Source organism: Pseudophryne corroboree, chromosome 7 (assembly GCF_028390025.1).
Source record: "Pseudophryne corroboree isolate aPseCor3 chromosome 7, aPseCor3.hap2, whole genome shotgun sequence".
NCBI lineage: Eukaryota > Metazoa > Chordata > Amphibia > Anura > Myobatrachidae > Pseudophryne > Pseudophryne corroboree.
In genome coordinates this window covers 380,937,484-380,950,056 of record NC_086450.1, presented here as the reverse complement: position 1 = coordinate 380,950,056, position 12,573 = coordinate 380,937,484, and the positions used below count along the sequence as shown (strand labels likewise).

General features: G+C 42.6%; 1 protein-coding gene across 1 annotated transcript in view; it reads left to right on the top strand.

Moving 5' to 3' along the window:
- The window catches only part of BAIAP3 (BAI1 associated protein 3), a 353,459-nt gene that overhangs the window by 142,525 nt on the left and 198,361 nt on the right, over nt 1-12,573 (top strand). Inside the window, exon 8 of the mRNA XM_063934569.1 lies at nt 4,826-4,903. Coding sequence (XP_063790639.1) covers nt 4,826-4,903 — 78 coding nt within the window. The remainder of the gene's footprint in view (nt 1-4,825; nt 4,904-12,573) is intronic.

The window sequence follows — 12,573 nt, the reverse complement described above, 5'->3', positions numbered from 1 at the left end:
TGTCCAATGAATTAACTGCTGCTAGACAGGAAAGGCAGCAGTTACAACAGTCTATGGCAGACGTGTAACCCCTCGCTCACATCCACTGCCCCAAAAACGGGGGTTACCTGACATCCTCTCAGAATCCGAAGAGGAGGTGCCAGAGGTGGATTAGGGGGAGGAGCTGGAATCTACTGCTGAGGTGGATGATTCCTCTCCGGCGCAGGGCATGGAGTCACTTATCCTTGCTGTAAGGGATGTTTTGCATATTCCTGGGAATGACGCAGAAGTACAGCAATCCTTTTTCTTTGCCCAGAAAAAAGTGCTGGTCACCTTTCCTTATTCAGATGAACTGGATGATCTTTCCATGGAGTCATGACTTACTCCTGACAAGAAATTCCAGGTGACAAAGAAATTGGTTGCTACTTTTCCTTTTGCTCAAGAGGGGCGAAAGGTCTGGGAGGCTCCCCCTGCTGTAGATGCTTCGGTATCAAGCCGGTAAAAAAAGACAGTGCTACCTGTTTCAGGGGCTACTGCCTTAAAGGAACCTGCGGACAGGAAAATAGAAAACACCTTTAAATTTATTTATGTTGCAGCAGGAGCCTCCGAAAGGCCTTTTATTGTGGGCTGTTGGGTGACTCACGCCATACATTCCTGGGCAGGTAACCTTCAGGAGGGCCTAACTGGGGATAAGTCCCTGGCTGAAATGGTAACACTGATTCAGCATATCCAGGAATCTGCTCGTTTAGTCTGTGAAACAATAAAAGGCATAGGTATTATAAATGCTTAAGCTTCTACCATGGTGGTTTCTGCACGCAGGGCATTGAGGCTATGTCAGTGGGTGGCAGACGCAGAGTCAAAAAGGAGTGTAGAAGCTTTGCTTTTCACGGGAGATTGGCTATTTGGAAGTGAGTTAGATACTTGGATTTCAAAGGCTACAGCTGGAAAATCCATGTACTTCCCATCTGCAGCTCCACCGGCTATGGGCTCTTACACGGGGCCTTCACCACAGTCCTTTCGGACCGCAAGGTTTAAGGGAAAAGCCAGAGGTGCCTCAAATACGGCAAAAGGCTCCAGAGGTAAGTCACGTAAGCCTGAAACCACAGGATCTCAGGACCAGGGCGTCAGCTCTGTCTCCTCAAAATCCTCAGCATGACGGTGTCCCTCCGCTCATGGGGAAACTCAGGGTGGGAGCTTGTCTGAGATTCTTCAGCCACATTTGGAGAAGCTCCTGCCAGGCTGCTTGGGTAAAAGACCTGAGCTCCCAGCGCTACAAACTGGAGTTCGACAATTCTTTGCCTCACAGGTTTTTCAGGTCGGGCTTACTGGCTTCCGAGGACATGAGCCTTATGCTACAGGAGGCCATTCAAAAATGAGTTCAGACTCAAGTCATTGTTTCAGTGCCACTTAAACAGTGGGGCGAGGAATATTACTCCAGTCTTTTTGTGGTGCAAAAACCGGATGATTCGTGAGACCCATTTTAAACCTCAAATCATTAAAACCATATCTGTGGGTTTTCTGGTTCAAAATGGAGTCTCTGAGAGCAGTGTCAGGTCTGGAGGAGGGGGAGTTCTTAGTCTCTCTAGACATAAAGGACACGTACCTCCATATTTCGATATGGCCTCCTCATCAAGCCTACCTCATGTTTGCTCTGCTAGACGAACACTACCAGTTCCAGGAGCTACCCTTTGGCCTAGCCACGGCTCCAAGGGTTTTCAGAAAAGTGATGGCAAAAATTATGTTCCAACTCAGGATTCAGAGAGTGAACATTGTACCCTACCTGGACGATCTGTTGATAAAAGCAAGATCAAAGGAACAACTGTTGGACAGCATCTGCCACATGACAACACTGCTGTCACACCATGGTTGGATTCCAAACTTACAAAAATCCCACCTTGAGCCGAACCAGCGTCTCCAGTTCCTAGGGATGATATTGGACACGGTGGTTCAGAAAATCGTCCTTCCTGCAGACAAGGCAAGGATGCTTCAGGAGTTAGTTCGAGTGGTTCTGCAGCCGAACCGGGTCTCGGTACATCGTTGTACCCGCCTGTTGGGAAATATGGTGGCCTCCTACGATGCCATTCAATTCGGTAGATTCTATGCAAGGACATTCCAACTGGATCTCCTGAAGAAATGGTCGGGTTCACATATGCAGATTCACCAGGTCATACATCTCTCACCGCAGGCCAGAATTTCTCTCCTGTGGTGGTTGCAGCTCTCCAACCTCTTGGAGGGTCGGAGCTTTGAGATCCAGGATTGGATTCTCTTAACCACCTACGCGAGCATACGAGGTTGGGAAGCTGTCACACAAGGTGCACAGTTCCAGTGCAGGTGGTCAAGCCACAAAGCCGTTCTTCCAATAAACATACTGGAATGCAGGGCGATCTACATTGCTCTGCTCCAGGCGTCTCCTCTGCTTCCAGGTAAAGCCATTCAGGTTCAGTCGGACAACGCCACAGCAGTGGCGTACGTCAATCTGCAGGGAGGGACAAAGAGCAGGGCCTGCATGCGGGAGGTATCCAAGATACTCCTCTGGGTAGAAAGAAATGTAAGGACAGTATCGGCCATATTAATTCCGGGAGTGGACAACTGGGAGGCAGACTTCTTAAGTCATCACGATCTACACCCAGGAGAGTGGGGACTCCATCCGCAGGTATTTCGACTGATAACAGATCAGTGGGCTGTCCACAGATCGATCTGATGGCCTCTCGGCTCATCAAAAAGCTGTGTCATTATTGCTCCCAGACAAGAGACCCTCTGGTGGCGGCGGTGGATGTGCAGACAACGTCGTAGGTTTACCGGCTGGTGTACCTGTTTACCCCGATTCCGTTACTCTCCAGGGTTCTAAAAAGAATCAGGAGGGAGGGAGTTCAAGCAATTCTCTTTGCCACCTGATTGGCCTCGAAGAGTTTGGAATGCAGATCTTCTGGCCATGGCAATCGAAGACCACTGGCCTCTGCCTATACGGGAGGATCTTCTTCAGCAAGGGCCATTCATCTACCTGGATTTACAGCGGCTTTGTTTAACGGCATGGGGGTTGAGCAGAACCTTCCAGCTGAGAAGGGTATTTCGGATCAGGTTAATGCAACCATGATTCAGGCCAGGAAGGCTATCACTTTGAAGCATTACCACCATATCTAGAAACAATAGGTATCCTGGTGTAAGGGCCAAAGGTATCCATCCGGCTGCGGATTTCAACTTGGGGTGCTTTTTTCATTTCTTGCAGGCTGGTGTGGATATGGGCCTAAGGTTGGGCTCCATAAAAGTTCAGATCTCGACCTTGTCCATTTTCTTTCAGCAGAAATTGGCTGCTTTGCGTGGTTTTGACCTTTCTGCAATCCTCTTGGTTTGAACCACTGATGTCATTTGAGGACAAGTACCTTACGTGGAAGATTGTTATGCTATTGGCATTGGCTTCAGCTAGGTGCATTTCAGAACTTGGAGCTTTGTCCTGCAAGAGTCCCTACTTGGTCTTTCATGAGGACAGAGCGGAGCTCAGGACTCGTCAGCAGTTCCTAAGGTGGTTTCTGCATTCCACCTGAATCAGCCTATTGTGGTTCCGGCGGCTTCAACCGCTTCCTCCAATGCTGAGTCCTTAGATGTGGTGCGAGCCCTGAAGATTTATATCAGGAGGACAGCTACTGTCCAAAAATCGGATTCCCTCTTTGTGCTGTATTATGCTCACAAGAAGGGTTGTCCTCCTTCAAAGGAGTCAATTGCCTGGTGGATTAGGCTTACTATTCTACAGGCCTACGCTTCGGTGGCCTTGCCTATTCCTCAGTCTATCAAGGCCCACTCTACTAGGTCGGTGGGTTCTTCCTGGGCGGCTGCCCGTGGTGTCTCAGCTTTGCAACTATGCTGGGCCGCTACCTGGTCAGGGACAAACACGTTTGTCAAGTTCTACACGCTTGATACCCTGGCTAAGGAGAATGTTTAATTCGGACATACAGTGTTGCAGACATTTCCACCCATTCTGGGAGCTTTAGGACATCCCCATCATACTAAGTGACCCCAGTATTCCTTATGGATGATAGAGAAAATAGAATTTTAATTACCTACTGGTAAATCCTTTTCTCGTAGTCCATAAGGGATATTGGGCACCCACCTCTGTGCTTCGACTTTTCCTGCAGGTTTTGTTCTTGTGTGAATTTGTTTGATTCAGCTGTTGCTGTTTCTGTTTTCACTGGCTGTTGCTAGTGTGTTTGTTCTGCTGTGTGCTGGTTCGTTAATCTCACCACTCGTCTTGTCATGTTTCCTCCTCTCAAGTAAGTCCATCTCCTTAGGGAACAGTTTTCCTAGACTGGGCTGTGGGGGAGGGCATAGAGGAGAGGAGCCAGCACACCCTATTTGAAGAATTTAAAGTGCACCGGCTCCTTTGGACCCCATCTATATCCCATCGTACTAAGTGACCCCAGTATCCCTTATGGACTACGAGAAAAGGATTTACTGCTAGGTAATTAAAATCCTATTATCTATCTGTCTGTCTGTCTGCCTGTCTATCTATCTATTTGTCTGTCTGTGTATATATATATATATATATATATATATATATTTATATATCATATACTGTATGACAAGGCTATTTCCCAAAGCCCCAGTTCTTTACTTTGTTAAAGGGAAGTTAAACTTTTAAGTGTCATAGTCTATATGGGGAGCACAATCTTCTCATTTCCTCTTGCGTGATACATAGTAGACCACAACCAGCCAAGCACACGTGTTTTCCAAGGCCGGCCTGCTTGTGATTTGCTGGCAGTGACTTCGTAACTTTGATAACTTCATGTAAATGTCATATTGAGTATATGCTCGTAGTGCAATATATTATTATGACACAATTATTTAATTTCAGGGACCATGATGATGACGTATCTGTGGCAGAGGCATGTAAGAAGCTTAATGAAGTTACTGGCTTTAAGGGGATGGGCAGGTACGTTACATTACATTACCACTGCCGTGACTTTTTTGTATATTATTTCATACAATTGAATATACAGTACACATCATTACTGCTTCTAACCATGGGAAACTAGTTTGTGGCCATGTATTTTATGGAGATCTTTTCTTTTTCTTTTTAAAGGACTTATAGTCACCGGGAGCATTATGTTGTAACTCATTGTGTTAGTTGTGCACATATGTGATCCAGCACAGGCCATAGCCAGCTTCTGTGGCCCACAGCATGGCTGCAGTTGCAAATGCTCTCCATAATCAGTGGAACAGTGTAGGCCAGGGCACCTACTTTGCTGGTGGTGCTGCACAAATTCACCAAACTAATATGACAGGTGTGGCCATCTCTTATTAACATGAACTAATACAGATTGGGCAAACACAGCCACATATACATACCTCTCAACTGTCCCGATTTTGGTGGGACAGTCCCGTTTTTGGGGGGCATTGCTGTAAAGCCACGGCCCCGTTTACTGAGGCCACACACCCTTTCCCAGGCGGATGTGGATTCGGCATGCAAATGAGTACCACATCTGATATATTAAAAGTTGGGAGGTATGTATATAGCATAATATAGGTTTTTACTACTGAGGTATCAGCAAGCCTTATTGTCTATGGCTTTGGCACTCTATAGGTCTCAGGTAAAGTTTGCAGTCCACCTAGAAACATAGAATTTGACGGCAAAGAAGAACCACTTGGTCCATCTAGTCTGCCCTTTTTTTTTAACCATATTTTTATCTCAAACCTTATTTGATCCCTATTTCTTTGTATATCCTTATGTCTATCCCATGCATGTTTAAATTGCTCTACTGTCTTAGCCTCTACCACCTCTGATGGGAGGCTTCCACTTGTCCACCTAGTGCTCTTCTGCCCCTTGGTGAAGCCAAATATATTGACTGATTTAAAGTTTGGAAGTGAATGTGTCCTAGCTCAATTCTAAATTGCCATGCGCAAACAGAGCTGCCCGGTATGTATGTGATAGAAATAGTCCAGGCTATTGGCATTTAGACCTGGACAAAAATGCTTCAGAAGGGTATTAAAGAGTTTCTAGCTCAGGAAATATTGCTGAATAACACAGCATATAAACTGACAGAACTGATTGGTTGGTATCTCTCTCCAAGCTTTGCTAAATCTGCCCCCCATGTATTACAATTTTAACACACTACATATTTTATTTATTTATTAAATTAGGATATATTAAACTCTAATTTGGGCAGGGCCATCTTCACATTCTATTTTATGCATATACAGATATGTCCTCATACATCCAGCCTCAATATGCCATGCAGCACTAGATGCCTGGTGTAAGTGAGTCGCCAGGTCCCGTTCGACTTTGCTAGCGTCGGGGGCTTTTTTTTTTTTGCAACACACAATGACGCACGAGGAGACTGTGCTGATTAATCTGATATATGACACTTGTATATTGTGTGTGACTGAGTCTGTATATGAAGCAGAACTAAACTTGTATTGGAAAAAGCTGCAGCTGCTACATTGTAGCACTTTGTGTACATATTCAGAGACTCAGTTGCACACAGATATACAAGTGTCATATCAAATTAATCAGCACATGGGGACTTCCGCTTCCGGCTGATTGTGTGAACTCTCTGCTCATGGAGCTCCGCCGATAACCTGCTCTGTATACCCATCATGGCTGATTAACAGCCTTCAGTTGGGGATTGCCCGGCATCCGACACCTCTCTGCTGGATGGAGAGGTCTCTTGGTCCCACGGCACCCACAAAGTATCCGCAGCTGCACATGAAAAAGCTGCAACAAAAGCCCCTGATACTCCAGACACCCTGCAGGTACGCCACAGATCCTCTTCCCCCTGTGTGCTACAATGAGGTAGTAGCTGCCATAAAAAGCACAATGACACCACTGCTCTCACAAGCAGTTAAAGAGATCACTGAACAGCTTCATCACTTAACCCAGTGTGTTACAGAAACAGAACATGGGGCGGATTCTCTGGCTAATGATGTAGTTATGTGACCGCCGGTCACAACACCTTTCCCTACATCCCGCCACCTGAGAATGCCGACTAGCAGAGACTATTCCCACTCGTGGGTGTCCACGACACCCATAGAGTGGGAATAGAACCTGTGGCAACCGCAGGGGGCTTGTTGCGCTCGATATGGCTAATGTGATGTGCAGAAGCTTTATAAGGAAAATCAGTTACAAAATCAGCTACAGGATTTAGAGAATAGATCACGTTGGAACAACATTCGACTAGTGGGGATTCCTGAATCAATTGAAGGGCCAGCACTTATGCAATTCATCCGCTGCACGTTACCCTCCTTGCTTGTCATAGAAAATGAATGTAAGGACTTGGTGATAGAGAGAGGGCGCAGAATTGGTCATCATTCTAAACCTTCTGAAAAAAAGACCCAGAGTCACTATTTTCAGATGCCTAAATAATCTACATAAATTTGCAATTTGGTCAGCTTCCAGGAAGAAACTTAACCTGACATGGGAACGGAATAAGATATACATCTTTCAAGATTTTTCTGTAGAGCTGACCCCTGCTAGTAAAGCGTTTACCCCGATCTGTTCCCAGCTTGTTCAGGAAAAGTAGAAATTCTCCTTTATGTATCTGGCAAAGCTTCATCTCTATGAAGGAGATTCTTTTAAAGATTTTACAGACCCCATTTGGTTGCATCAGAAATGCTGAAGCTTCAGATGCTTCAATGGTCACTGATAGCTTCAGCTCCTTACTCCTCTAAGAAATGAGGTGTCGCTATTTTAGTCAAACGTTCTTTGCAGTTTTCGGTTACTTCTACAATTGTTGGCCTCCGAAGGCAGATTTGTGATTGTATTAGTAAATTACCACAACAATACATTGGTTCTATGTAATATTTACGCACCTAACATTTATTCTAAACGCTTTTTCCAATATATACTTGCTAAACTCACTATCCATAGTAACTCAAGAGTAATATTAGGTGGTGATTTTAACTTAGTATCTTCGTCTCTATTAGACAGGCCTCCACAAACATCCCTGCAACATTCCTTGACTAAGCTAGGTGTTCCTTTTTTTGCCTCTAGCCTGCAATTGGCAGACACGTGGTGAGCCCTACATCCCACTGACAAGGAGTACTCTTGTCTATTGGCTGCACATAACACTATGTCCAGAATAGATTTTTTGTTTATTTTGGAATCTGTGTTTCCTGGGGGTCTCAGAGGCGGTGATTGAACCCATGTCTATATCGGATCACTCTTTAGTTTGGATCTCCTTGACTTTCTCCCATAATGAAGGGCCGAATAAAGTGTGACTCTTCCCTACTCGTTTAGCTCGCTCCTTAAAATTTTAAAATCGCTTGATTGATGTCTGGGAGGACTACAAGTGCAATAATATATCTTTTGCGAAATTCAACCCTTTATTGTTCTGGCAGGCAGGTAAGACGGTTATCAGAGGAGCCATTTTATCTTACAGTATGTCGCAGATCTAAACAACAAATACGCCTCTAATTATCTGACATTGCAAAAAGCTCTCACTGAGGCATATCAAAAGTTCAAAAATAATCCTTCCCCTAATACGAAACATTTATATCAAACTGAAAAAACTCACTTTGGTGAATTACTCCAAATATCAGTGACAAGTACCTCTTTGCTTTGAATTACAAGTTCCACAAATTTGGGGTCGTATTTAAACAAACATGCCCAATGGCACTCGTCCCCCTATGCCAGTACATCCCCTCAAAACTTCTTCAGGAAATTTGATGACCTCAGATAATCAGATTGCTGATGTTATGCGTACTTTCTATTAAACTTTGTACTTCTCCCCAAATCCCCAATCTTGTCAGCATAATCAGTAAAAGGCGGACTCAAGTTTTGGGACACCTTATCGCTACCTAAACTTTCCAATGAAGCCACTAATACTTTGTTGCCCCCCATCACCTAAGAAGAAGTGCAGAAAACTATTTGTCTTTTAAAATTATCTAAAGACCCAGACCCAGATGGGCTCATTGGTGATTTTTATAAATAATTGGAACCGAGGATTTGCAGAAACTCTAATGGAGGTCTTTAATCATTTACTCTCACATGAAGATTTACCTTTATATTTCAACTCGGCCACTATAAAGGTCCTTCCTAAACAAGGAAGGGACCTTTCCCTCCCTTCATCTTATAGACCAATCTCTTTGTTGAACTCTGATTTTAAATTACTGACCAAAATTTTAGCAGATAGAGTAAAATTGCTATTACCTTCTATCATCCATTCAGTCCAAACAGGGTTCATTTGATGTCGACATTCAGTGGTAAATGTGCGGAGAGTGTTATCAGCTATCCAGTCATTGCAATCCTTGGATAAACGCTCCTCTAATATCATCCTATCCCTAGATGCCGAGAAGGCTTTTGATAAGATTTCTTGGACACATTTATAGAAAACTTTAGATACATTTGTTTTTCCCTCTAATTTTGTTGCCTCACTGAGAATGTTATATATGAACTCTAAATCTCAGGTCTCTTGCAACGACTATCTCTCATCTCCTTTTCCTATAAAAAGAGGAACAAGACAGGGATCCCCATTTCCCCCTCTTTTATTTGCTATTGCCATTAAACCACTAGCCATTGCACTTAGAGAGTCACCTCTCTTTACTGGCATACCAATAAGACATCTCTCTTAAGACATCTCTCTTTAAAAGTGGCACTTTTCGCGGATAATATGCTTCTTTTTGTTTCTAAACCTTTCACGTCTCTACCTGCTATCATGGACATTATCACCTCTTTTGGAACGATAGCGGGATATAAAGTGAATTTAAATCTGAAATAATGGCCATCTCCGGTACCATAAATTCCTTGAAATCCCTACCCGAGCTACGACCTTTCAAATTAAGTCCCTTACAGATTAAATATTTAGGAGTACAATTTATGGCCTGTTTATCCAATTTATACAAAGCTAATTTTACTACTCTTATCCAGAAAGTCTCACAATTTCTAGATAGTTGGAAGCATTTACCCCTAGCTCTGGGATGCTTGGCTGTCATTAAGAGTATCATATTTCCAAAATTTTGCTACGTGATACAGATGCTACCAATGGGACTTTTTAAGCCTGACCTAAAGCATCTCACCTGTAGTTTATCTAGATACTTGTGGCAAGGTAAGTGCAACAGAATTGCCTCGTCTAAACTGATTCTGACCTGTCAAGTCGGGGGTGTCGGTTTTCCTGATCTATGAGCATATGTGCTTTCGATCTTCTTTAGATACATAAGTGGTTGGCTACTCAATAGACATATTTACACAGCGCCACATCTAGATGCAGAATTGTTCTATCCATACTCTCCTGTTGCTTTACTCCATTCTGCTCCACAACAAATTCCCTCCTCCATCCTTTCAAATGTTTAATTTAGTGACACTTATTATGCCTGGCTCAAGATGAACAAACAACTGTCCAGGGATCACCGCTACTCTCCTTGTATACCCCTATGGGGTAATCCCTCCTTTTTTCTCACATTAACAAACGCAGCTTTTGGACTTTGGAAAGAAAAAGGTCTAAGCAATATCTCCAAGGTTCTCGATCCTGGAGGCATTCTCTATTCCTCTACTGATTTGCAACGACTGTATGACATACTGTGTACCCAATTTTATATGTACTGTGTCTACAAATGAGACACTATATACTTTCTCTTCATAAACATTCCTCACCGCCCAATACTGATCATATTCTTTCTTTATTAAAACGAGTTACCTACATTCCTTACAAAACTAAACTTTTATATTCAATATTTGTAAATTCATCTTCTAATGTTTTGAAAGATAGAACGGCACTATCATGGATGGCTGACTTGCCCGACCTCTCAGACAATGGAGACCTATTTCGACATTATGATTCTGCTTTATGCATTTTGCAATCGTCCTGTTTACAGGAAGCTCATATAAGAACAGTTTTCAAGGCCTATATTTCACCTTCACAGAGAAAACACATGATAACCTCCGAGACAGGTATGTGTTGGAAATTTCATATTTACTCTGCCGGATTCATGCACTGCTTCTGGGACTGTAGGAAAATACAGACATTTTTGAACATTTTTATTTTTTATTAATAATATTTGCATCCTAAACCTAAAACCTGAACCTTTGGCATGCTTATGTGCTAATTTCAAGAAGTGGCCTCTGAGCCCCCTTCAGTCCGATTTAATTCCTCTTCTCAAAGTAATCATTACGGTAGCGAAAAATTTTTATTTTATGCCATTGGACCAAACGTTCCACCCCTTCTTTAGCTGAAGTGAAAACTAAGTAATCCCTTACTTTGATAGAAAAGCTACCCCACCTGATCTTCATAGAAATGTATAAATTCTATTCTAAATGGTCTCCTTTCATAGAATCCCTCAATGACCAAACTAAACAACATATATTCAAATTATTTAACAACACAGAATGGTGTTTATTCAGAAATATATCACAAGGTCTATAAACTCTCCTAGTTTAAAACCGATATCTACAATATATACTAAGGTTTACTTCAACTACTGTGTGTCATATAGCTCCATCTGCTGTAACATTTTCCCTCATATTCTACATTACAGGACTTATAGATAGCTTACGTTCTAGCTACTAAGTATTGTCCGAACACGCTGTAATTATTATTACATATTGTAACAAGATTTTAGTATGTGGTGTAATTCCTCAACTTAATTCCTTATTACCCCTACCATCCCAATGTGTTTTCCTTTGTCTGTCGGTCTTTCCCCTCCCCAATTTCTCATTTATGTTTTTATACCAATTTCATCTTAGTCTGATTTTATGTATGTAGTGATGCAGGCTTATATAGTTACTTTTATTAACATTATACTATCGATGTCATCAACTTACATTAAGTGAATCTCAGAATATTCCTTAGTTCAGTGATTTTGATGTGAGAATATTATATTTCACGTTCAAACTATCCTCATAGTGTTCATATATATATATATATATTTACAGTATTTTTCTCTTTGTTTCTGCATTTGACTTACTTCATTGTAATCCATATTATTCTTTAATAAAATAACACAGATTTAAAATAAATTAATCAGGAGAGTCTGTTGTGAATAAGACACATTTTCGTCAAAAGACAGCTTTTCACGAGACCTGGCGTGCCAAGAGGGGCAGCTTGGCATGACTGTAGCAAAGATGTATGAGGACACATCTGTATGATATTTTACCCAGGCCTTATGGGAGATTCTGGAGGTGACGTATGAGGATGGGGACATGTCGCAGTTACAGTATATTGGCCCAGCTGTCGCTGTCTAATGCTGTGATTTGCTGTGTAGCTCATTGGGGTAGGGCCACAATGACGAGATTAACATCGAGTCATGTCATTAAACAGCTGGATCACCCATTTCTGTAAAGAAGTGTGCAGCGTTTGGAAGCCATTGTCTGCACTCCAGGGGTCCAGGAGAGTTTCCAGAGATTCCAGACATTGCCGAAGAGTAGAATAGAGATTCAACTTTGATACACATAAACCAGGTTTATGCTCCAATTAGTAGACACTACAAGTGATGTCTTATAATAAATGTCCCCACAGTCTTTTTATGTAAGACTTCTCACAGGATATGTCAGCAGTATATTCAGCGTAGCTATGGCAATTATGGGAAAAGCAATTCATAAAATATTACAGTCTCTCCATAATCTAGGCATTTTCTAGTTTGTTCATGTTTAGCCCTCATTATGACCTGACA